General features: G+C 46.5%; 1 protein-coding gene across 2 annotated transcripts in view; it reads left to right on the forward strand.

Annotated features, from left to right (window-relative positions):
• The window catches only part of NPR1 (natriuretic peptide receptor 1), a 209,028-nt gene that overhangs the window by 172,704 nt on the left and 8,696 nt on the right, over positions 1–27,628 (forward strand). For both annotated transcript variants that reach the window (XM_073563016.1, XM_073563015.1), the window contains exons 7-8: positions 16,223–16,307; positions 18,442–18,562. In XM_073563016.1, coding sequence (XP_073419117.1) covers positions 16,223–16,307; positions 18,442–18,562 — 206 coding nt within the window. The remainder of the gene's footprint in view (positions 1–16,222; positions 16,308–18,441; positions 18,563–27,628) is intronic.

Consider the following 27,628-nt stretch of genomic DNA (forward strand, 5'->3'; position numbering starts at 1 on the left):
TTTATCTTATCTCCATCGACTATTGAAATGGTCCCGGCCAAGGTACAGGCCATTTATGATTGGGTTCAGCCTACTTCTTTGAAGGCCCTCCAGAAGTTTTTGGGTTTTGCTAATTTCTATCGTAAATTTATAGGTAATTTTTCTGGAATTGTCAAACCACTGACTGATCTGACCAAGAAGGGTGCTGATGTGCTGAATTGGTCTCCTGAGGCTATCTCAGCATTTCAGGAGCTTAAGCAGAGATTTACTTCAGCTCCAGTTTTATGGCAACCTGATGTCTCACTTCAATTTCAGGTGGAGGTAGAAGCTTCTGAGATTGGTGCAGGAGCTGTTTTGTCCCAAAAAGACCCTGTGACTTGTAAGATGAATCCCTGTGCCTTGTTTTCTCGAAAGTTCTCCCCATCTGAACGCAACTATGACGTGGGAAATCGGGAATTGTTGGCCATGAAGTGGGCATTTGAGGAGTGGACACATTGGTTGGAGGGAGCTAGACATCAAGTTGTGGTCCTCACCGATCACAAGATTTTGATTTATCTGGAGTCGGCCAAACGCTTGAATCCTAGACAGGCTAGATGCGCCTTGTTTTTCACGCGTTTTAATTTTGTGGTCTCTTTTCTTCCGGGCACTAAGAATGTGTCAAGTCGGACGCTATTCACACCACAGCGTCCGGCAGGCAGAGGTAGTTTCACCTCCGTCCACTTGTCATGTCGGACGCTATTCACACCACAGCGTCCGGCAGGCAGAGGTAGTTCCACCTCCGTCCACTATAGCCTCAGTGGCGCCGGCTTGATTTTCTCAGGCTATCGGGGGTTAATCTAGCTGGAGATCAGGTTGGATGTTTGGTCACGCCCACGGTCTTTAAATAGTCGTGCTGGCCTATGGGCGTCGCCGATTATAGCTTGTGTTTCATACCAAGTGGTTCCGGTCTGGAGTGGAGGTGTTGGAGAGAGAGAGATTCGTATCTGGTGGCGTATGATCCGTTGTTACCTTTTCGCCTTCCCATATTTGTGTTTTGTTGTGCCCTGTTCACATTACTGTATAGTCCTGTGTGTATGCGGCGCGGTGCGGTTTAAGTTCTCCCTGTCTTTCATTATTGTGTGGGGCTTTGGTGGTTTGTCTCCTCACTGGGTGGAGGGTGGAGGGTTAAGCTTAGGGCTGAGCAGGAGATAAGGAAAGGTTGGAGGCTCAGGTATTTGCACCATTAGCAAAAACCCTGGGTTGAGGGTCAGACAGGGTTTCCCCTAGTTAAAGGGACACCACAGGCGCCCCGGGTATTTCAGCCTTAGTTGACCTAAGCCCCGCGTGACATTATAATCGGCCTACATTTTTCAGGAGTCCATGGATCCCATGGATTCCATAACCCGCCAGTTGGCGGCGCTGTCCTTACAGGTCTCCGAGTTGAAAGGGGCAGTTCAGCAGCAGGGCCTGGTAGTAGCGAAGGTGCAAACGGCATCTGCAGGTATCGGTGCAGAGCCGAAGATCCCGCTGCCAGAACGATTCTCAGGGGAACGCAGCAAATTTGTCATATTTCAGGAGGCCTGCAAGTTATACTTCCGCATGCGCCCTATCTCCTCAGCTAATGAGGCTCAGCGGGTGGGTCTGGTGTTATCATTACTGAGTGGTGACCCCCAAGCATGGGCATTTTCCTTACCAGCTGATTCTGCTACATTTCATTCTGTTTTTTCTGCACTTGGGCTCATTTATGATGATCCGGACAGATTGGCTCTAGCGGAATCTAAAATCCGCGCCCTCCGCCAAGGGGAACGCTTGGCGGAGGACTATTGTTCGGAATTTCGCCGTTGGGCAGTAGACACACAGTGGAACGACCCAGCGCTGCGGAGCCAGTTTATTCATGGGGTATCAGGGAACGTTAAACAGGCCCTCCTGATGTATGAGACTCCTGCATCGTTGGAGTCTGCCATGAGTTTGGTTATACGTATTGATCGCCGTTTGCGTCAGGGGGCACAAGAGATGCTACCCCTGGGGGAAAGCAGAGGTGCAAGTGTGGTTGCTGCAGGTGAGCCCACTGAACCTATGCAAATTGCGGGGGTGTCACAGGTTAAGCGTCGCGTTCCTGGGTTCAGGAGGCCCGGAGCATGTTTTTACTGTGGTAAAAGAAATCATTATGTTAACGCTTGTCCTGTGCTACCGAAGAAGGTCACACCGGCGGAAAACTGTTAAGCTCAGAGGGTATGGAGGAGGCCCAACTGAGCGTATGCATATCCTCCATGATGGTATCTCAATGTATGCTCCCTGCCAAGGGTATTATCGCGGGCAGTGAGCTACCAATATCAGTGTTTGTGGATAGCGTTTCCGCCACCAATCTCATAGATGAGGAGTTTGCACGCACTGCCGGGTTTAAGATCGAAAAACTCCCTCATCCCATTCAGGTGGTTACCATTAATGCCGCTCCCCTCCCACAAGGGGAGATTACGGAGTTTGTGGCTGAGGTGAAACTCCACATTGGGGTCCTACATTCTGAGTGGGTTACATGTAGGGTCCTCCGTAATCTTCCAGCACAAATGGTCCTGGGTTTTCCATGGTTGTCCAGGCACAACCCGGTGATTGATTAGAAAACTCAGGACATAGTCCAATGGAGTGGTTTCTGCCAGGACAATTGCTTGGCCACATGTGTGTCCGCCGTGACGCCCAGCCTTCCGGAGGCTTTGCAGGATTTCGCGGATGTATTCTCTGAGAGGGGTTGCTCAGAACTGCCTCCACATCGAGCCTATGACTGTGTGATTAGGTTAAAACCCGGGGCCAAATTACCTAAGGCTAATGTTTAATATTTCTGGTCCAGAGAGACAAGCTCTGAAAGACTACATCGCGGAGAGTCTGAGCAAAGGACACATCCGGCCTTCGTCCTCGCCTGTAGCAGCGGGGTTTTTCTTCATTAAGAAGAAAGATGGGGGGTTACGCCCGTGTCTGGATTTCCGGGAGTTAAACCAGATTACGATCCGTGATCCCTACCCGATGCCTTTGATCCCTGATTTGTTCAACCAGGTGGCGGGGGCAAAGTGGTTTTCCAAGCTTGACCTCAGGGGGGCGTATAACCTCATAAGGGTCCGTCAGGGGGATGAGTGGAAGACGGCGTTTAACACTCCTGAGGGTCATTTTGAGAGCCTGTTTATGCCATTTGGGTTGACAACCGCGCCTGCTGTTTTCCAACATTTTATTAATGATGTATTTGCTCATGTCCTGGGGAAATTTGTGATTGTATACCTGGATGATATCCTCATTTATTCGAGCGACCGGGACACTCATTTAGAGCATGTCAGGCAGGTGTTACAGTTGCTCCGGGAGAATAAGCTCTATGCTAAGCTGGAAAAATGCTTATTTTTTGTTCAGGAGTTGCCTTTTTTGGGATATATTGCGTCCGCCGCAGGGTTTAAAATGGACACTGCGAAGGTGCAAGCGGTGCTGCAATGGGAAAGGCCTGATAATCTGAAAGCGCTCCAGCGGTTCCTTGGGTTTGCTAATTATTATAGTAAATTTATAAAACACTTTTCTACTATAGCCAAACCGCTCATGGACATGACAAAAAAGGTACCGATCTGGCTAGCTGGTCTGAGGTGGCGATACGTCATTTGAGCGTCTGAAGAACAGTTTTGCTTCAGCCCCCATTCTGGTGCAACCGGACGTGTCTAAACCTTTTGTGGTTGAGGTTGATGCGTCTGAGGTGGGAGTGGGGGCAGTACTGTCACAGGGCTCGTCCTTGAGCGATATGCATCCATGTGCCTACTTCTCCAAGAAGCTGTCGCCGGCCGAACGGAATTATGATATCGGCAACAGGGAGTTGTTGGCCATCAAATTGGCTTTTGAGGAATGGCGACACTTCTTGGAGGGGGCGGCTCACCAGGTCACAGTCATCACCGACCATAAGAACCTGCTCTATCTGGAGTCGGCCAAGCGTCTGTCTCCTAGGCAGGCTCGCTGGGCATTGTTTTTTACACGTTTCAATTTTTTGGTGACTTACCGTCCCGGGGCTAAAAACACCAAGGCAGATGCCTTGTCCAGGTGTTTTCCGGTGGGAGAACCTCGGGAAGAGCCGGTACCCATCCTCCAGGAAGGTGTAGTGGTCTCGGCTCTCACGACTGAGGTAGAGGCGGAGATTGCCGAGGCCCAAGAGGAGGTACCGCCAGGACTTCCCGCCAACAAATCATTTGTACCCCTTCATCTTCGTCTTGGTGTTGAGGGAACACCACGACTCAGTACTGGCTGGTCATCCAGGGGTTAAGGGCACCTTGGAGCTGGTATCGCGTCGTTTCTGGTGGCCCAAAATCCGGCAGGACGTGGTCTCGTACGTGGCAGCTTGCATCACGTGCGCTAGGGCCAAGTCGCCCCGAGCCCGTCCTGCTGGCACGCTACAGCCTCTGGAGGTACCTAATAGGCCATGGACAGAAATCTCCATGGATTTTATCACTGACTTGCCAGCCTCGGCGGGGAACACGGTCATCCTGGTGGTGGTTGACCGATTTTCAAAGATGGCGCATTTTGTGTCGTTGCCTTCCTTGCCCAATGCAAAGACGTTGGCTCAGGTGTTTGTGCAGGAGGTGGTCAGACTCCACGGAGTTCCGTCGGACATAGTATCTGATAGGGGAACTCAATTTGTGGCGAGGTTTTGGAAAGCTTTTTGCTCACGTTTGGGGATCAAGTTGTCACATTCATCGGCGTTTCATCCACAGTCAAATGGTCAAACTGAGCGCATGAACCAAAATCTGGAGCAGTATTTACGATGCTTTGTGTCCGACAACCAAGAGGAGTGGTCTACTTCCTCTTGCCGAGTTCGCGCTAAATAATCACCGCCAAGAGTCATCGGGAGAGTCTCCGTTCTTTTGTGTTTATGGTCAACATCCTCAATTTTGTACCTTACGTCAGGGTGACTCGGGGGGCGTCCCGGAGGAGGACCAGCTAGGAGCTCAATTATCATCGGTCTGGAGGAGGGTGAAACAGCGATTGTTGAGCATGAGTGCGAGGTACAAACGGGTGGCTGACAGTAGACGCGTGCCAGGTCCGGACCTGTGTGTGGGTGAATGGGTGTGGTTAGCGACTAAAAACATAAAACTCAAAATTCCATCTTTAAAATTGGGTCCAAGGTTTATTGGGCCTTTTAAGATTGCTGCCATCATTAACCCAGTTGCTTATCGGTTGGAACTTCCTGCGGTATACAAGATACACAACGTGTTTCAAAGGGCTTTATTGAAAAAGGTGGTAGGCTCTGTGGACACGACGTCGATGCCACCTCCGGTCATGGTGGATGGTTATTTAGAGTTTGAGGTCTCCAAGGTAGTGGACTCTCGAGTAGTGCGCCGTACTCTTCAGTATTTGGTACACTGGCGGGGGTATGGTCCGGAGGAGAGGTCTTGGGTACCAGCCCCGGATATACATGCGGATCGGCTGGTCAGTTCTTTTCACCGTCGTCATCCGGACAAGCCGGGTCCTATGAGTCTTGAGGGCCCTGGGGTCCCTCGTAGAAGACGGGGTACTGTCATGTCGGACGCTATTCACACCACAGCGTCCGGCAGGCAGAGGTAGTTTCACCTCCGTCCACTTGTCATGTCGGACGCTATTCACACCACAGCGTCCGGCAGGCAGAGGTAGTTCCACCTCCGTCCACTATAGCCTCAGTGGCGCCGGCTTGATTTTCTCAGGCTATCGGGGGTTAATCTAGCTAGAGATCAGGTTGGATGTTTGGTCACGCCCACACGGTCTTTAAATAGTCGTGCTGGCCTATGTGCGTCGCCGATTATAGCTTGTGTTTCATACCAAGTGGTTCCGGTCTGGAGTGGAGGTGTTGGAGAGAGAGAGATTCGTATCTGGTGGCGTATGATCCGTTGTTACCTTTTCGCCTTCCCATATTTGTGTTTTGTTGTGCCCTGTTCACATTACTGTATAGTCCTGTGTGTATGCGGCGCGGTGCGGTTTAAGTTCTCCCTGTCTTTCATTATTGTGTGGGGCTTTGGTGGTTTGTCTCCTCACTGGGTGGAGGGTGGAGGGTTAAGCTTAGGGCTGAGCAGGAGATAGGGAAAGGTTGGAGGCTCAGGCATTTGCACCATTAGCAAAAACCCTGGGTTGAGGGTCAGACAGGGTTTCCCCTAGTTAAAGGGACACCACAGGGGCCCCGGGTATTTCAGCCTTAGTTGACCTAAGCCCCGCGTGACAGAATGTTAAGGCAGACGCCCTTTCTAGGAGTTTCTTTGCCGATTCTCTTAGTGTGACCAAGCCCACTACCATCCTAGGTGAGGGGGTAGTTCTTTCTGCCATTTCACCCGACTTGAGATGCGCCCTGGAGGAATTTCAGGAGGATAAACCTGAACGTTGCCCTATGGGAAAATTGTATGTTCCTGACCAGTGGAGAAAGAGTTATATCTGAAATTCATTGCTCCGCATTGGCTGGTCATCCAGGTATTTTTGGTACCAGAGATTTGGTGAGTCGGTCCTTTTGGTGGCCTGCCTTATCTCGTGACGTCAGGAATTTTGTACAGTCCTGTGGGACTTGTTCTCGGTCTAAACCCTGTTCTCGTTCTAGTGGGTTGCTGATGCCCTTGCCGGTGCCCAAGAGGCCATGGACCCATATCTCAATGTATTTTATTTCTGATCTTCCTGTCTCTCAGAGAATGACTGTTATCTGGGTGATTTGTGATAGATTTTCAAAGATGGTCCATTTTGTACCACTCCCAAAGTTGCCATCTTCTGCTGAGTTGGTGCCCTTGTTTTTACAACAGGTGGTTCGGTTACATGGGATTCCTGAGAACATTGTGTCCGACAGAGGAGTCCAGTTTGTTTCCAGATTCTGGAAAGCCTTTTGTTCCAATCTGGGAATTCAGTTATCCTTCTCCTCCGCTTTTCATCCCCAGACCAATGGACAGACTGAGAGAACAAACCAGACCTTGGAGTCTTATTTGAGATGTTTTATATCTGCTGATCAGGATGATTGGGTCTCATTTTTGCCCTTGGCTGAATTCGCACTGAACAATAGAGCTAGTTCTGCCACTTTGATGTCACCCTTTTTCTGTAATTTTGGGTTTCATCCTCGATTCTCTTCAGGGCAAGTGGAATCTTCGTCCTGCCCAGGTGTGGACACGGTGGTTAAGAGAATGCAGCAGATATGGGACCAAGTGGTGGATAAGTTGTCACTCTCTCAGGAAAAGGCCCAGCGATTTTCCAACCGGCATAGGACCATTGGTCCCCGGTTTAAAGTGGGTGATATGGTTTGGTTGTCGTCTAAGAATATTCCTATGAAGGTTGCATCTCCTAAATTTAAGCCAATATTTATTGGTCCTTATAAGGTTTTGGAAATTCTTAATCCTGTTTCGTTTCGATTGGCTCTTCCAGTTACGTTCAAGATTCATAACGTATTTCACAAATCTCTGTTGAAGAGGTTTGTTGAGCCAGTGGTTCCTATGGCAGCACCTCCTGACCCTGTGTTGGTCGAAAGCAATGTGGAATATGAGGTAGAGAAAATATTGGATTCTCGTTTGGTTAGACGGAGACTCCATTATTTGGTCAAATGGAAGGGTTATGGTTAGGAGGACAATTCTTGGGTCTCTGCCTCCGATATTCATGCCAATAGATTGGTTCGTGCTTTTCACCGGGCCCATCCTGATCGGCCTGTTCGGTGACCCGTCCTCAAAGGGGGGGGGTACTGTTGTGAGTTAATTCTCTGGTTCCCCTTCTGAACTCCCTCTGGTGGTGTTGGGAGGTGGTGTGGCTGGTTTGATCGTTGGAGATCTGCCACCTGAGGATGGGGATGATGATTGGATCTCGAGATTCTCAGATTGGATTTAAGACAGCCTACGCCCTATTCAGTTGCTGGTGATTCCTTCTGGCTTGTCAGCTCTTGGTTTTCAGCTCTGTTCCAGTCATCTAAAGCTAAGTTTTTCTGCTAATGTTCACACTTGATTTTGTTGGTCTATTCAGTTTTTTGGTGTGGTCAGCCAGCCCCTGCTGGGGGCTGAGCTGAATTTCCACTCTTATTTATCAGTATTTTGCCAATTGGCTTTTTGTCCCTTACTAGTTCGGTCTCTTTTTGCTCTGTCTCAGAATATTTCAGAGTGCTGATAAAGTGGGAGAAGTCTAGTGACTTCAGGGTTAATTTTACTATCAGAAGTGTTGGACATTATTTTTGTAGGGTTTTTTGCAGGTTGCAGACAGTATCTTTCCTTTCCTTTCCTGTCTAGTTAGTTTGGGCCACATCATTTGCTCAGCCTATTTTCTTTCCTGTGTTTGTACCTTCATCTTGTTTCACTGTCAATACATGTGTGGGGGCTATCTATTCCTTTGGGGTCTGCTCTGGGGCAGTTAGTTTTCCCTTTTCTTGCTTTAGGCTCATGTAGTTCTCCGGCCGTGACGAGGCATCTAGGAACATCGTAGGCACGCTCCACGGCTACTGCTAGTTGTGTGGTAAGATCAGGGTTCTGCAATCTGCATAGTTACCAACCTCTCTGGTTTTCTGGGGCTTAGCTTGTTTTGCTTTTTTTTCTCCTCGGTGACCCATTCATAACAGGTGAGAGTGAAAACAAACAGAAACATTGTTTACAGTGACTGTATTCAGTTAGCTTCAGTTCCCTTCTGGTTCAATGTTAGCACATACGAGTTAGATTAGGAAATGTGGCCTCCTGCATGCACCACAGTATTAGCACAAAATGTCACGTGGACCCGTCCTGTGTGACAAGACCCATAGGCCGGTAGCTCAGACAACAAGACATGGCACGTGTAAATGTCCTGTGTGACATGGCCCGCAGGCCGGTACTAAAGCAACAAGACACGGGGAAAGGGGCAACAGTTACAACGGTGGCCCCTGCGATAGGGGACTGGGACATGGAGACCTCCTGCACTCCCCTGAGTCAGTGTCCCTCCACTCCTAATGATCCCTAGGCCGGTTCCGCACCGGGCGCCGATCAGGATACCTGTCACCCTAGCACACTCTACACCTATCCCTTGCTAGGGAACTGGGTGGTGCAGGCATTGGCCCCACCGCTGTACTAATACACACCAGGGAAAAATACAAACAGGGGAAAACAAAAAGACTTATCTTGCTCTGCTGCAGCACCAGGTAGCAGAGTGCATCACTGGATTAACTTTTTGCAGTGGCTTGACACCTCAGAGCCAGCTGCCACCTTCACCATCTCACTCTGCTGCGGCACCGGGCAGCCAGAGTTCAACACCAGTTTCAGCAGTGGCTCCAACCTTCAAGCCAGCTGCTAACTTCACCAGGTTTCTGCAGTGGCTTCACACCTCAGCCAGCTGCTCCCTTCATCGTGGTTGGAATCCTAAAAAGACGCTATCACCAACCTCATAGACCATGTGACCCTATATAGGAAAAGGGAATAGTCAAATGATCAGGGGCTAAAGGCTGCTATAATCCCAGTGACCACGGGGGGCAAAAGGCAAAGCAAAGAAAACATCAAGGGCAATGACCCTAACGGCCACCGGGGGCAAAACTAGAACTGAAACCACCACAGTGCAAGAAAAAAAATGGTTACTAGTGCATTTTATCTTTCATGATCCAGCATGGATCATGACACAAACTATTTAGATTATGAAATGTGGCCTCCTGCTGCCTGCATCACAGTATGAGCACATATGATTCATATTTTGAAATGTGGTCTGGTACCTGCACCACAGTATTAGCACAAACTTTTTACATTAGGAAATGTGGCCTGGTGCCTGCACCATAGTATTAGCCCAAATAAATGAGATTATGAAATGTGGCCTAGTGCCTGCACCACAGTATTATCCCAAATAATTTAGATTATGAAATGTGGCCTGGTGTGTGCACCACAGTATTAGCACAAAGGATTTACATTATGAAATGTGGCCTTCTGCCTGCACCACAATATTAGCACAAAAGACTTAGACTTGGAAATGTGGCCTGCTTCCTGCATCACAGTATTAGCACAAATGATATCATAAACTACAATATTACCACAAACAATTTAGAATAGGAAATGTGGCCTCTTGCATAAACCACCATATTACCACAAACGATTTAGAGTAGGAAATGTGGCCTGATGACTGTACCACAATATTAGCACAAATGATTTAGATTAGGAAATGTGACCTGTACCACAATATTAGCACAAATTATTTAGATTCAGAAATGTGACCTTGTGCCTGTACCTCAATATTATCTCAATTGAGTTAAATTAGGAAATGTGGCCTCTTGCCTGCGCCACACTATTATTTCAATTGAGTTAGATTAGGAAATGTGGCTTCCTGCATGCACCACAATATTAGCAGAAATGAGTTACCGTATATACTCAAGTATAAGCCGACCCGAGTATAAGCTGTGGCACCTAGTTTTGCCACGGAAAACTGCGTAAGCTTATTGACTCGAGTATAACCCAGGTATGCATTGTCCACTCATCCCTGTCCTAGTATGTGTGGCTCCCCCCATCGCTGTCCTGGTATGCGTGGCTCCCCCCGTCGCTGTCCTGGTATGCGTGGCTCCCCCCGTTGCTGTCCTGGTATGCGTGGCTTCCCCCGTCGATGTCCTGGTATGTATGGCTCCCCCGTCCTGTCCTGGAATGCGTGGCTCCCCCCGTAGCTGTCCTGGTATGCATGCTTCCTATTACAAAAAAAAAAATCCTACTCACCCTCCAGCGTGCCCTCGCAGCATCTTGTTGATGCCGGCACTCTCGCAGTATCTCGTTGGTGCCGACTTCCTGCAGCTCTTCCTGTGCTGAACGATCACGTGGAACCGCTCATTAAGGTAATGAATATGCGCTTCACGCCTATGGGAGTGGAGATGCATGCATATTTATTACCTTAATGAGCGGTGCCACGTGATCGCTCAGCACAGGAAGAGCTGCAGGAAGCTGGCATCAACGAGATTCTGCAAGGGCGCCGAGATCTACGAGATGCTACGAGGGCACGCTGGAGGGTGAGTAGAATCGGATGTCTTCTGGAGGCTGGTGGCTGCGACTGTAGCTGTCAATGTGCGTGCTATAGGAGAAATAAATATTAATTTCTCTTTAGCAACTGCACAGACTTTAGCAACAGCTGCCGGCTCCTGCCTCTGTGACCCGCTGCTCTGCCGCAACCCCCTCCCCTTCCGGCTTTCTGGGACAATGACTCGTGTATAAGCCAAGGGGGGCGTTTTCAGCACAAAAAATGTGCTGAAAAACTCAGCTTATACACGAGTATATACGGCAGATGCTGGAAAGTCAGTTTCACACAGGATCCTTTCTTGCTGAACTAACTGATAAACCTCCTTGCTAACTATCTGACTAGTTGCAGCAGCAGGAGCAGCCCCTCTGTGCTGTTACACTGACCAAATGGTGCCAAAGCAACATGTCCACTTTTTATATGAAGAGATACGTGACTTTTGCAGCCAATGACAGAAGTCCTTGTGTCCTGACGTTGCAAATGATTTCTGTGCCCTGATTAGCTGCCGGAATCTCCACCCATTAAGTTAAAAAAAAATTATGCTCTACCTCTATTCTGACATCTCCTCACCCCTCCCTCATCAAACAAGTCCCTTCACTCATCATACAGCACTACTATCCTAGCCAAAGTCCTAACAAAAGCATTAGTGGAAACCCAATCATTTACAGAACTGTGGCCAAATTTTGCTGACTTTGAGGGACGATGCTCTGGAATCCGAACATGAATCTGAATGTACATCGTTCGTGCCGAATTTGAGATTAGTGAACATTTTCCAAACAAGTTCTCCCTTCTGTATTTGTATGTTTTCTCTGCTGGATATAAATGTGCACTTCATTTATTTTACTCATTTATATAGCGCCATTAATTCCACCGCGCTTTACAGACATTATTGGCACTGTCCCCAATGGGGCTCGCAATATAAATTCCCTATAAGGCCTCTTTCACACATCAGGTTTTCGCCGTCAGGCGCGATCCGGCGCTTTTGACAGAAACCGGATCCGGCGAAATGCAATGCCGGATCCGGTTTCCCCCCCATTGACTTGCATTTGCGCCGGATCGCGCCGGATGGCCATGCGTTTCATCCGGTTTTCGCCGGATCCGGCAATGTGTCGCAATGTGTCGCGATCCGGCGTCTGGAAAAAACGTCTACTGTAACGTTTTTTGTCTCCGGCGAAAAAGCCGTACCCGCCGGATCCGGCGCGTCCGGCTTTTTCACACAATGAAAGCCTATGAGCGCCGCAATGCGCCGGATCCGGCGAAAGCCGGATCCGGTGGCCGGATCCGGTTTTTTTGGTCTGAGCATGCTCAGTAGCTCTGCCCACAGGAGATATATAAAAGCAAGACAATGGGACCCTCAGCCACACCCAACATGCCACCCAAGCCAAGAACCAGGAGCAGGAGAAGGCAGCAGACATCTGCAGCAGCAGCACCACCCCAAATGGAGCAGCATGCTGAACGGGAGGGGAGTCCAGAAGCAGATGAGAGACGGTAATTATCAAATCCCCCATTCCTCCAAACTAGGGCCATGGAATATCAAGATATTCATTGGCCCTTTGTTTCTCTTTATTCAACAGCCGCCAAAGAGATGCAGCAGCAGCAGCAGCAGAAATGGCATCACTGGCAGCAGCAATACCCACAGCCATGGAGTCTGGCCATCAACAGGACAGCACATCTTCTTCTGGGAGCCCTCCCTCGCATCGTCAGCGTTTGACGGTAAGTTTTTATTTCCAAAATCCATCATCTCTGTAATATATGTCTATTCATTGCCTTTTATTTCAAAACAGGAATCACAAGATGAAGAGGAGCTCCCAGAAGAAGAAGGAAGGGGTGGACAGACACCTGGAGTGGGCTCACAATTCGTAAGTTTTTTGCATCAAACGCAGAAACACAACATCACACTACACACAACACATAGAAAACAATGTTCTGCAGACCACACACAGCAAACAAATGCCTACATCCAAAGACATAACATTTTTTGTTTTCTTCTCTAGTCTTCCCAATCTGGTGCTCGGCCAAGAGGTCCTCGCAGTGCCTCCCAGGGTCGTCGGCGACAGCAACGCGGCGGTCACCAGCGTGTAAGTATAAATATTTTTGCTTTGTTTTTTTGCACTTTTTATTTCATTTCTTTTGTGGAGGCTAATTATGTTATTTTTGTCTTTTTCTTTAACAGCCTTCACAGCGTGCTCCCGACTCTGACGGTGAGGATGGAGGGATTGATGTGGACCGCCTCATCGATCTCGTCAGAGAAAGGGAGCCGCTCTGGAATATGGCTGACCGCCGCCACGCTGACCTGATCATTACCCGACGACTCTGGGAGGAAATCTGTTCTCTCCTTGTGGGCCGCTGGGAGGACCTCGAAGCTCGGGCCCAGATTAAAGAGCGTAAGTATATACAGTAACGGTTGCTTGATGTAAACCAGTGTTTCCCGAACTCCAGTCCTTGTGGTCCCCACGGATCATGTGTTCAGGATTTCTATTTACTATGGAAATCCTGAAAACATGACCCCTGGGGACCATGAGGACTGGAGTTTGTGAAACACTGATGTTGTATACTAACCACTCCTTTCTCGTTTCAGGGAACAGAATTGTGAATCGGTGGCGGTCTGTGAGGGATCGTTTCAAGAAGGAGTTCAATAAAGAGATGCGGGCCCCGAGTGGATCTGGAGGACGCAGGAGCAAGTACAAGTACGCACAAGCCCTGTCGTTCCTCCGGGAAACAATGCTCACCAGAAGGTAAATATTACACACCACATGTGAAAAAAAATGTTAGATGTAACTTTTTTTTTTCAGCCAGGGCCATACCATGTCAGTATTTTAATTGTTTTTTTTTCTCTTTATTCCACAGCACGGTGAGCAGCACTCGGGAGCCTGCACGATTGGACCCTTCTGAGGCGATCCCTGAGGAGACCGGCACCGAGGGACACTTCGACCGCCCCGGTACATCTGCACCTTCCCAGCCTTCCCACACATTCGACCCATCTGTCCCATCCACCAGCACAGGAGCATCGTGGCCGCCTACATTACATGAAGCTGCTGGTGAGGAGATCGCTTTCCCTTTACCCCACCCTTCTGCCCCTGCCGCCTCTAGTACACCTGCGGGTACTGGGCGGCAGCGGCAGAGGGGTCAGGAAAAGAGTTATGCGCAAGAGTTATTGCATCTGAATGCATCTTTCCAGAACTGTCTCAAAGTCTTGTCAGAGCAAATCTCCGCAGGCTTTCAGCAGATCAACTCCAGCATTCTGGAGGTGAAGACACTTCTGCAAACCATGCATTCAGAAGCAAGATCTTCGCCAAACCACACCTTTTTCTCAGGTCTGTTGTGGAGCGCATGGCAACACTATCTCCTACCCAGCAGATGCATGTAATGCATTCGTGCCACGGTGCTCTACAGCAGGTTACCTCCCAACCTCCACCTCCCACCACTGTAGTTCCTCCACCTGCACCCCCTCCAGCCACTTTCCATCCTCCCCCTCCTATTACATCTGCACCCCCTCCAGCCACTTTTCATCCTCCCCCTCCTACTACATACCAGCAACCTGCCCAGTACCAGCAACCTCCCCAGTACCAGCAACCTCCCCAGTACCAGTCATCTCCCCACTTCCAGCAACCTGCCCCGTACCAAACTCCTTCCCCGTACCAAACTCCTTCCCCGTACCAAACTCCTTCCCCATACAACTTTCCATCAACATCATCTGCTCCTACAGTCCCTGCCCAACCCTCCACTCCACCACCCACCACCTCTTCTGCTTCCCACATGTCCACCCATTCTGTAGTTTTTTCCACACCTTCACCTCTAACTGTTCCTTCCCCACCACGATCCCAGTCCTCTCTCCACACACCCAGTGTCGAAGTGTCCCGCAGCCCCTCCAGCAGTATTTCCACCCCACAGTACACAGAATTGTAATGTGTGTTTTTTGTAATAAAAATGCCCATTGGGTTTAAAACCTTTATTAAAAAAGTTTTTTGCACTTTAAAAACATTTTACAAAAAAAAAAAAAATTTAAATAAAAGTTAAATTATCGTTTCACAATGGTTGTCTGTCATTTCTTTCTGCGGCGAACTATGTTTTAAAAAAAGGTTAAATACAGGGTATTTCAAAGGTAAAAAGGTATTCAAAACCAGGTATAACTGTGGGTAAATTTTAGCTTTTTGCCACAGTTGTGTTCCTGGTTGTGTTTGAAGCAAAGTATTTCACCGAAAAAGTTGTGTTTATTGTTGGTGATTTCCTACCAATGTACACAACTTTTGTTAAAAGGTGAAATACTTTGCATAAAACACAACCAGGTACACACCTGTGGCCTAAAGGTAAAAATAGTAAGACCATGACAAGATAGCCAACTTTGGTTGGCAAAGGTATATACTGTTGGTCCAGAAGGTACACAAGTTTAGGGCACAAATCTTTCACACTCTGTCATCCCAGTGTACTCTGCCTTGAGGTGACATAAAGTATAGTGGAAAATTGTCCCTGAAACCGTCACAGAACTTCTAGTGGTAATATTTCCAATGACAACATCCATCTTCGCCAGTAACTTGCTCTTCTCTCCAACCTGCACTTTCTTCTCTACAACCTGTCAAAGAAGGGCTGTAGGAACATGCTATATCTAGTTTTCCAGTAGCCAATCCCGTTCGGAAGGCCACAAGGGTCAATTTTAAAAACCGGATCCGGCGAAAAAACGGATAGAAAAACGGATGAACCGGATGAGACGGATCCGGTTTTGTCTGTCAAGAACAAGACGGATCCGGCAGAAAACCGGATCCGGCACTTCAGGTTTTACAAAACATTTGCCGGATCCGGCATTCCGGCACGACGCCGGATCGCGCCTGACGCCGAAAACCTGATGTGTGAAAGTAGCCTTAGAAACCCACGCAAACACGGGGAGAACAAACTCCTTGTAGATGTTGTCCTTGGTCTATCACATGTATGTTCTCCATGTTGGGCATGTGTACTTTTCGTCACATTGCTCACGAGTTCCAGGCCAAGTGTACGAGCGTTGTCATGCTGTTCAGTGGTTGTAAGTTTGATTTCTAGGACATGTGTAGATTGTGTCATGTTTCTCAGGGTTTTATGTTAAGTTAAATACGCTTCTCGCTCATTGTGTGTTCTTGCGTTGGATTTGTGTGTAGCATTTCTTGCACTGCTGAGGACATGTACTGTGCATATTGGGTTCATGTGTAGACCTTGATGTTCTGACAAGGATTGGTATGTTGGATATTTATGGAGACTTTCATGTGGTAGACTGCATAGCTTGTGAACAGTACTATGCCTCAGCCTGCTGTTTAATTAATATGTTGATCCATCCCTAATGATTCCTGTATTTTTTTTTAATTAGCCAGTTTCTCCATCCTGGAGATCACGTCGATAGTGATTTGCTTCATTCTCTTGGCGATTGCAGTCTCCTCCATCTTCATATACAGGTATCCTTCTCTTTTTTTCCTGCTACCTCCTAATAGACAAGCTTCAGCCTCTTCTACTCGTCTCATCTCCTGTTCTCACTGCCTCGGCCTTGTAGCTGCTAATTGAAAACTGGGATTCTCAGGATACTGGTAGACGGGAGGGAGGGGTTGTGTCATTTGGAGCCTCCAGACTCGCATTTTGTTTCCATGAGAGCCGTAATTGGAAGGGACCGCTGCTTGACTTCAGCTTTCAAAATCAAAAAGGGTGGGTGGAGGGAGCATTATAGGATTAAGGAAAGATCTCCAAGGCCAGCTGTTGGTCCTAGCTGTAGACTTTGAAAGAACTAATTGGGGTAGGACAAATTTAGACATATTTTGTGTCTTTCAGTAAAATTGTAATCTAGCCCCAATCTCTCCACTTTTACAACACAATGACCCATCTACTAAAGCAGCTGGTGGTGTAAGGCTGAGTTTACACTTGTGTTTGGCTGGTCTACGTATGGCTGCGTACTTCCTCCCTTAAGCTCCGCCTACGCTCCACCTACTTCCACATGCGTCCTGCATCGTCCTGCGTACCTATCTTGAACATTTGATACACAATGCGTTTCTGTGCAGTCGGCGGGTACGTCAAAATGCCGCATGCGGACACATCTGCATACAGCGCATGTCCCTGCGTACCCATTGTTAAAGATAGGTACACAGGATGTATGCGGAAGTAGGCAGAGCATAGACGGAGCTTCAGGGAGGAAGTACGCAGCCATGCGCAGACCAGCCAAACACAAGTGTGAACCCAGCCTAAGACTTACGAGATTAACCCGGTAGGGTCCCAGCCAGGAGGGCCGATCCTACCAACAAGTATATAGATAGAGAAAACACACACAGCCCCAGTTGGATGAGAGTCGGCCACAGCCTTTACTTCTAACTCTTGGATTTTTTACTATAAAAACTTGATAAGTATAACATTAGCAAAGTGATCCCCTGTCTGAAGCGCTATGCCGTCCCCGAACACGGTGTGCAAGTCTGCTCTTGTGACCAAAACTTCAAATCACCTCCGCTGGGACCTCAAAAGTAAAAAACTGAGACTCCAAGATACCAGGGACATGAACAAATAACAGATTCATAAAGGGAAGGAAGGAAGAGAAAGCTACCAGGACCCAAGCTGGGGAATAGGAATAGGAAACCCCAAAGCAGCCTACATATATTATCAAACTGTTGCCTGAAGAATATACCTGGCCCTACGGGCTGAGGGTAATGATAGGATGGTCCAGAGACCCTTCATGTGGAGTTGCACAGCATGACTTATAAGCAGGTACAGACTGAGGCTGAAATTCACCCCTGGCATTTGAAATCACACAGGCCCATGCCGTCCCCGTCCCCAAGCTCCAGATGGGATATATTACTAATGGAGAAGAGCAAGATTTACTACAAGTCCAATATTTTTAATGTTATCCATGGCTGCAGGGATAAGTGACGGAGTCAGCGACTTTGTGCTCCAGCACTACTCTTATCAGTATGGGAGTCTTGAGAACACTGATTCTGTTAACAACATAGCAGACAAAGCAGCCCATGACCAGACAGGCCCTTCTGGCATTTGCCATTATTGCCAGATGGCCAGTCCGGCCTTGCTTATAAGTCTGGAGTGTAGTGCTCTACATTTGCGTCAAAAATGTGGCCGAAATTATTTAGACATATTTATTAATGTTTTAGGCCAATTTTGATTTTTTTTCAGATTGAAGGTTATTCTAGCTGGACTATTTGGACCCAATTTATTAGTGCTGTGCCTAAATGACAAAGCAGAATATGTTGGAAATCAAAAAGCATAAGCTCTGTACAGTATATGGGCAAGTAAAGCTACATGCAGGGACAATGTAAGCAATGAGAAACACAGCCGCCTGCAGAAAGCGCTGATGGGGAGCTGTGCCGAATCACACCAAAGTTGCACAAGCTGTTGCCTTTGATGTCATTAAGCCTTGTCCTTGTGCGATAAATTAGACCCAATACATTATAGTCTTACTCCGGATATTGACTTTGATGAAAACTAGAAAAATACCACCCAAGGCTAAGAGCGTCCATAGCTGCCTGTCCAACACATGGCCAATTTCATAATGAAAACATGCGATTTCCATGAAGCAAACATCTACCGTTCTCTCCTTAGGAAGCTGCGTTTGGAGAAAGAGTTGGCTGCAGAGCTTTGGAAAGTACGCTGGGATGACATTCAGACAAGCAACATGGAGAAAACCCTCCGCAGGGCAGGCAGCAAGCTCACTCTTTCACTGGTAACTCCTCCAGAAGCGTCCTGCATGCCTGCCTGCTGACCTGCTCATGTTATGGGGCACAGCAACCAAAACTCATCAATTTTGTTTTCTGGTAGTGTCATACAAGATTATGCTTTTCTCTGTCTGCCAGGCACGTAGTTGTGAAATCATTCTGGGTTGTGTTCAATCAGTCGTTTTGTGTTATTCAGGAATCATAGCAATCTGCATATAAAGGAAGAACACATTCATTAACTCATTGTGCTGTCCAACAAGATATGGATATGGGGGGGTAGGTCTTGGTTAGAATATGAAGGCTACAAGTTGTGGCTTCTGGGACATCTACGTAAGCCATGAAGCCACTGGAGTTCTAAGCCCTACTAAGGAGATCTAATACATCTCCCCGAGATGCCAGCATGGTAGAGATTACAAGATATCCTTCTACAATAATCCTCAATAATTCAGAAAAGCTTATTTTGCACCCCATGACATTTATTTAGTTAGGGCAGATTTGGACTTTGCATTGACCACCCTTGGTAGAGTCCATCAGTACAGAGAACGGACAGATTATGTCGTTCTGTTTGTATCATTCTGTCTTCCAATTAATAAAATATACTATTATTACACTTCTTACGACTGGGCTTGCCTTTTCTACCTCTACAATTAGTTCACGGGACTGATGCAAATTTGTGTCGATTGCCCAAAAGTGATGACACCTAATCTTCATTGCGATAGAATAAAATGCCCTAACTACTGTGCAATGGATGCTTTCTAGCAATCAACCCCAAATCTGTCTTTTTATACTTTATGTTTTAGACATTGTACAATTCTTATTGTAGAAGCCCAAGTAAATGGTTTGGTCCTAGTTACGGATCTCAATCCAATAGGAGACTTCCACCAAGGAAGGATGCACCCCTTGTGTATTTTCTTCTGCTCGTTTCTCCTTTGTTGGTTGTTTTGGACTTTCCAGTTACATTAGGTTATGCTTCTGTTATAAAGGTGGTTTCACTCCTACATAAATCCTTAACAAATAATATAACCATTGGGATTGTTTGCCCATTGGAAATAAAACAATGGTTGCCTATTGAGGTCTTAATAAGCCTCAAACCAAAAGTCACAAGAGTTCCCTACATTAAAGGGAATCTGTCACCTCATTTTCTGCCTATGAGATGCGGCCACCGCCATCAACAGCTTATCTACAGCATTCTGTAATGCTGTAGATAAGCCCCCGATGTAATCTGAAAGATAAGAAAAACAAGTTAGATTATAGTCACCTGGGGGGGCGGTCCAGTCCGATGGGTGTCGCCGTCCAGCGCCTCCCATCTTCATGCTATGACATCCTCCTGCTTACTTCTGCCGCAGACATCGGGAAAGGTCAGAGAGGTCCAGCGCCTGCACACTGCAGTACTTTACTTTGCCCTCAATAGGGAAGCTAAAGTACGCCTGCGCAGGAGCCATGGCAGAAGTAAGAAGAAGGATGTCATCGCTAGAAGATGGGAGGCACCGGACCCGGACCGCGACACCCATGGGACCTGACCGGACCCCGGGTGTGTATAATCTAACTCGTTTTTCTTATTTTTCAGGTTACATCGGGGGCTTATCTACAGCATTACAGAATGGCCACATCTCATAGGCCAAAAATGAGGTTACAGATTCCCTTTAAAATCAACTTCATCTACATAGATAATAGTTTGACATCTTTGTGGTGGCACTTTTAGACTAATGATTTGGTTCTTAAAAAATAGCTTTGACATACAGGTGCTTCTCACAAAATCAGAATATCATCAAAAAATTAATTTATTTCTATTCTTCAATACAAAAAGTGAAACTCATATATTTTATGGAGCCTTTACAAACAGAGTGATCTATTTCATGTGTCGATTTCTGTTAATGTTGATGATTATGGCTTACAGCCAGTGAAAACCCAAAAGTCATTATCTCCGTAAATTGGAATAATTAACAAAAAACATCCGCAAAGGCTTCCTAAGTGATTAAAAAGGTCCCTTTGGCTAGGTTCACATTAGCGTTTCTGTGCGCAGCGTATCATCTGCAAGCGCAAACGCATGCAAAAACGCATGCAAACACGTTAATGCAGCATTTTTTATCCGCATCATCTTACGCATGATGCCAAAAAAACGCTGCTTTTGTATGCGTTTTTGCAAGCGTTTGCGTTGTTTATGCGCATGCGTTAGAAATTTCCAATGTTTTGCAGTAGCTTTTCCTTGACATCAGACACCCAGTAGGCATGTCTCATGGGATATATATATATATATATATATATACAGTATATATATATAGACACACTGCACTGATGAATTCCTCGTCTTTGGCTGCTGTATCTAGCTGCAAGATGGATCTTGACATGGACAGCTTCTATGAAGATCTGGATTTACAACTGAAATTGGCTGCTGCTTTTGCTTGTCAAGAACAAAGAAGAAGCGAAAGACGGAGAAGACAACACCCCATCCTTGAACTCCGAGAGAGCCGTGGAGCCTACCACTCTTTGTACACAGAGCTGCGACAAAACCCGGTGACTTTTTTTACTACATGAGGATCTCATAACAGAGCTTCCATCACTTGCTGCTACGTGTCCAAGGATCCATCACCAGGCAGGACACACAGCTCCATCGAGCAATTCCTGCCGAGGAGCATCTTTTGGTCACCCTGAGGTACGTAATTTGGAAAAAGAAACACCTGGCATTAATATGATTGCTATAAAAGCCATGTACTGCTTTTTTTCTCATTTTCTTTTCCGCAGATTCCTGGCTACCGGAGAGACATTATCATCACTCCATTTTCTATTCAAGATTGTAGTGTCCACACTTTCAGGGATTATTGGAGACACCTGTCGTACTTTAGTTGACATTCTGCGGCAAAAATTCCTCCCCCAACCCACAACTGAACTCTGGCTGAAAAATGCTTCCAAATTCCAGGAAATTTGTAAGTTTCCTAACTGTGTGGGGGCTGTGGACGGCAAACACATTAGGATTATGAAACCTGCTGGAAATGGAACAGAGTACTCAATTATATAAAATACTTTTCCATTGTTCTAATGCTATTGGGGATGCCGAGTGTAGATTTGTTGCCGTGGACATTGGTTCATTTGGATGATGAAATGACTCGCAGACTTTCAAAAACTCTGACATGGGCCAATGTCTGTATGGGAATGATTTTAATTTTCCACAGCCACGACCTCTTCCCAACACTGACGGACCGCCAATGCCTTTTGTTGTTGTTGTGGATGAGGCGTTCCAAATGTGTTCCAACCTTATTAAACCATGCTCAAGTCGGAATTTAAGTCACACAAAAAAATTTACAACTACCGACTGACAAGGGCACGAAGAAGCGTGGAGTGTGCATTTGGATTGCTGGTATCTAAATGGTGCATTTTGTGCACATCCATTAATCTAAAAATTGACACTATTGATGAGGTTGTGAAAGCGTGTGTTGTTCTGCACAACTACATCCTGGTAAAAGAGTGACCTAACTTACAACCTGAGGAACCTATTACATTGCATGATTACCAATTTCACCCTCTGAGAACCACAGTGGAAGTTGCCCAGATGAGGGATAAGTTTGCTGCTTACTTTGTTTCAGATAATGGACGTGTGGCATGGCAAGATGAATTGATTGAAGCCGCTAAGTAAAATGTACCTGTTATGTTTAAATTTACCTGTAATGTAAAAATTACATACCTGTTATGTTTAAATGTACCTGTGATGTAAAAATGTACATGTAAAGTTAAAATTTACCTCTAATGTTTGCTGAGTTAAATAATAAAATACCTCCAGTAAAACTTGCAAGTTCCTTCAAAAATACAATGCACATGTGTGTGTTTGTGGCGGCGGCGCATAAAGATACAAATAAAACAAGATATAGTGCAAACAAAATACAAGTTTTATTTTTCAAAATTTAACAAAAAAGAAGGGTTAATGTCGGGGTGATTGGGTTTTGCGTTAGAGTTTACGTGAGGGTGAGATGGGGTGGACCTTGGGGGTGTGGAGCTCTGAGGATTGGGTGGTAGTTGATGAGGAAGAGGTTACAGGGGATGGGTCTACAAGGGATGGGGCAACAAATTGAAGGATTTGATCAGGGATGGCAATGGAGACATTGGGGATAGATGACAAAGTGGAATCATGGGAATCGATAGACAAACTGGAAGGAACAGACAAAGACACAAGGGAAGGTAGTGACAAATTGGTAGGTGAGGGTGGAGATGGTGGGTTCAATGTGGGAATTTTTTTTTGGCTCCTGGTTTTCGTTCTGGTGGAAATATTTTTTTTGCCCTTTGTTTTCTTGGCCGAGTGGGAGTGGCGGCCTCTGTAGCAGTCATCTGGCATGGTGCTGGACTGGGCCGCATTGTGGATACTGCTGGCTGCAGGGGTGCTGGACTGGGCAGGGGTGCTAGAGTGGGCAGCATCGTGAATAGTGATGACTGGGCACAGGTGCTGTACTGGGCAGCGTCGTGGATACTGCTGGCTGCATGGGTGCTGGACTCTGGAGCATGGTGAATGCTGCCGGCTGCAGGGTTGATGAACTCAACAGCGTGGTCGATCTGTGAACTGGAGGTGGTGGTGGTGGAGGATAGTTTGGTGCTGTGGGAGTTGGAAATAAATAGGCTGCTGGTAATATCCTCCGGCCTCTGGATTGTAGCTTTGTGACTGCTGCTGGGACTGCTGCTGCAATGCGTGGCTGTAAGCAGCCTGTCAGGCCTGCATGACGCTCAGCTGGAGTTGAGGCGTAAGGTTTTCCGACATTATCCGCTCTATTGCAGAAAAAAAAATGTTGCGACGGTCTCTCAAGGTCGACTTCCCGGCGGTCAAGGCGTTTGTTGACATCCTTGAACCCACTCTTCACTCTGTCAGCAATCAACCTAATCCCTTCCTGGAAGACCAAGCTTAAGTGCATAAACTCGGGCATGCCTCTCCCAGGCCCTCTGCCACTGACAAGAAGACCCAACAAAAGCAACGGCAGAGGGCTGGGAGAGGGGAAAACCTGATGGACCAGCTGCCTGTTCCCCAGCCTGTGAAGAATGCAAGGTTGCTCCATCGCTGGTGGATGATTGGGACTGCGTCTGTTCAGTGGCTGGTAGATGAGGGGCCGCTTCAACAGAGGATGATCCGGGTTGTGCTGTGCTGCACCAGGTTCTGTGTGGAAAAGAGAAAAACATTAGTGAAAAAATCTAGGTTGTGTTGTGCTGCTCCAGGATCTGTGTGGAAAAAAAATTAAACATTATTAAAAAGATAATAAAAAAAATATATACTTATGTTTGCTGAGCAAGCGCAGGCCTCAGAAATGCAAGGAACCTTTGAGCAGCACTACTTTCGAACCCGAATCTCCTCTATCATGTCCTTGTTGAAGCGGTCCTTAATCGAGCGCCAATGGATTTTAATTCTCTTGACTATGAAGGGGGGGGAGAAAAAATTAATTGGAAAACAATGCACATACATTAACAGGTTCACTGCCGCGTCAGACCACATTGCGATACTTACCAAAATCATTTCTGGCACATGGCGTGGCACTTCTTCCCAGAGATGTCGAATCACCACATTGTCGGAGTGCTGAAGATCACGGGTGTCCACAACGGTACTCGCTCTTGCACAATGTGGATTAGTTGCTCATTGTCTATATCCAGTGTGGCTTCTTCCCGTTGTGAAACCTATAGATTAAATAGAAAAAAAGAATTTTAAGTAAAACTGAAAAGAAATTCTATTACAACTCTGATGAAAAGACTACTTACACCCTGTCTTTCCTCCTGAGACACATGGGCCCGATGATCATGGGAAGCTTCATTTCCACTTGACTGCTCCTGCTCTTCATCACTGGAAGGTACCTGTAAAGAAATTACATGATTTAACACATATGGAGTACTGCCAGTCAATACATACCACTCAGTATAGCAAATGTGATAACATAATCTTTGTCAAGTCCACTCTGGGAAGAAGTCAGTTCTTCGCTTGCAGACATGTTTGAAGAGCAGGCAGCAGTCAAGTGAAACACTACAGAAAAGAACAGAGAAGAAAAATTAAACTTGTTAAGATCCAAACACAATGTAGACAAAAAAAATACATGGACCCCAATACTTACATTACAGGCAGTAGTCCAACAGCACAGCAGTCAGCACAGGCCAGGAACAGACGGCAGCACCAGGAGAGTCGACCAGCCTACAAGGAACAGAAAAAGCATTGAGAGAGACAGACATTTTCAAAGCTTCTATACTTACGTAGACAGTGTTGTCCTGACCAGGACAGAAAGCAGCACCAGGAGACAACCGCAGCACCAGGAGACAACAGCAGCACCAGGAGACAACCAGGAGAAAACTGCTGCAACAGGAGACAACCGCAGCACCAGGAGAGTCGACCAGTCTACAAGGAACAGAAAAAGCATTGAGACAGACATTTTCAAAGCTTCTATACTTACATGGACAGTGTTGTCCTCACCAGGACAGAAAGCAGCACCAGGAGACAACAGCAGCACCTGGAGACAACCAGGAGAAAACCACTGCACCAGGAGAGTCGACAAGTCTAAAAGTAACAGAAAAAAAAATTAGTACAAAGTACAAACAGCAGTGAGAGAGACAGAGGTTCTATAAATACGTCTTGTGCTATCGTCCAGAGTGCAGAGAGTTATGGCCTTGCAGTGTCCACACTTTCTTTTATAGAGCTATCAATTGCTGCAGAATATGTCAGCGCTATAGAAATAAAATTTATTATTATCAATTAGCACTTCCTCGTTCAACTCATTAAAAGTACGCATGCGTATTAAACACATGTGCGTACGCATGTCCTTACATACGCATGCGTTTCCAGAGACAGTAATGCGTTTTTTTTTTATGCACTCATCCACATGCGCATGACTGCGCATATTTGACGGATTTTTGCTGCTTCAAAAAAATTCAACATGTTGCGTTCGCCGGACCCCGCCGCACACCGAGAAACAATGCATGCATACGCAGACGCATACGAACTGATGCAAACGCATGTCTCTGCGTACACCATGTTAAAGATAGGTACACATGGCGCATTCGGATTGCTGCGGATAAAATGCTGCACACACGGACGCAAATGTGAAACCAGCCTTAGTCTGTTTCAGTAGCTCCACAATCATGGGAAACACTGCTGACTTGAAAGATGTCCAAAATGCAGTCATTGACACATGCCACAAGGAAAGTACATTTTGAATTTCATTTGGAAATCATGGTCCCAGAGTCTGGAGGAAGAGTGGAGAGGCACACAATCCAAGCTGCTTGAGGTCTAGTGTGAAGTTTCCACAATCAGTGATGGTTTGGGGAGCCATGTCATCTGCTGTGTTTTATCAAGACCAAAGTCAACACAGCCCTCTGCCAGGAAGTTTTAAAGCACTTCATGCTTCCCTCTACCGACAAGCTTTGGAGATGGAAATTTCATTCTCCAGCAGGACTTGGCCCCTGTCCACAATGACAAAAGTATCAATACCTGATTTAAAAACAACAGAATCACTGTGCTTTATTGGCCAGCAAACGCGCCTGACCTTAACCTCATAGATAATCTATGGGGGATTGTCAAGAGTAAGATAAGAAACATCAGACCCAACAGTGCAGATGAGCTGAAGGCTGCTATCAAAGCAACCTTGGCTTCCATAACCTCTCAGCAGTGCCACAGGCTGATCACCTCCATGCCACGCTGCATTGATGAGGTAATTGATGCAAAAGGAGCCCTGACCTAGCATTGAGCGCATTTACTGAACATACATTTCAGTAGGCCAACATTTCGGATTTTAAAATCATTTTTTTCAAGCTGGTGTTATAAAGTATTCTAATTTACTGAGATAATGACTTTTGGGTTTTCATTGGCGGTAAGCCATAATCATCAACATTAACAGAAATAAACACTTGAAATAGATCACTCTGTAATGACTCTATATAATACAGCTCTGGCAAAAATTAAAGAGACTACTGGACAGTTTTATAAAAATCAGCTTCTCTACATGTCTGACAGCCATTCTATTCCAGTGTCAGTTGAATTCCAATCAGAGTACTTCTCATTCTACTTAATGTGCTTCTGGTTAGGTGATCACCTGAACCAAATCTTAATCTTATTCTGTGGTGTTCACAATCCTCTTGCAATAGGACAAGCTGGATGACAAAACAAGTGCTAGTAATATCCCAAAAGTAATAGGAATGGAAAAATAACTTTTAACCATGCCAAAGAAGTTGAAAAGAAAAGTCTTGAGTGAGGAAAAGAAGGGCTCAATTCTGGCTTTACTAGCAGAGGGATACAGTGAGCGTCATGTTGCCTCCTTCCTTAAAATTTCTAAGACAGCAGTCCATTACAACAAAGTCAAGCAGCAGAAATTGGGGACAACAAAGCTACAGACCAGTGGATGGCGAAAACGACTCTTCACTGTCCAGGATGACCATCATCATCTTATTCAAAAGTCACTCCGCAACCGCAGGATGACATCAAGTGACCTACAAAAGGAATGGCAAATGGAAGCTGGGGTGAAATGCCTGGAAGAACAGTTCGTAACAGCCTCCTAGAGGCAGGGCTCAAGTCATGTAAAGCTAGAAAAAAGCCGTTTATCAATGAAAAACAAAGGAGAGCCAGGCTGAAGTTTGCCAAAGACCATAAGGATTGGACCATAGAGGACTGGAGTAAGGTAATCTTCTCTGATGAGTCTAATTTTCAGCTTTGCAAAACACCTGGTCATCTAATGGTTAGACAGAGACCTGGAGAGGCGTACAAGCCACAGTATCTTGCACCCACTGTGAAATTTGGTGGAGGATCGGTGATGATCTGGGGATGCTTCAGCAAGGCTGGAATTGGGCATGTTAATCTTTGCGTAGGATGTATGAATCAAGCTGCATACAAGGTTATCCTGGAAAAACAGTTGATTTCTTCTGCTCAGGCAATGTTCCCCAACTCTGAAGACTGTTTTTTTCAGGAGGTCAATGCGCCATGCCACACAGCTAGGTCAATCATGGATCACCACATCAAATCCCTGTCATGGCCAGAACAAACTCCACACCTGAACTCCATTGAAAACCTCTGGAATGTAATCAAGAGGAAGATGTATAGTCAGAAGCCATCAAACAAAGAAGAACTGCTTACA

Source organism: Dendrobates tinctorius, unplaced genomic scaffold (assembly GCF_039654945.1).
Source record: "Dendrobates tinctorius isolate UK_male_01 unplaced genomic scaffold, ASM3965494v1 ptg000377l, whole genome shotgun sequence".
NCBI classification, from domain to species: domain Eukaryota; kingdom Metazoa; phylum Chordata; class Amphibia; order Anura; family Dendrobatidae; genus Dendrobates; species Dendrobates tinctorius.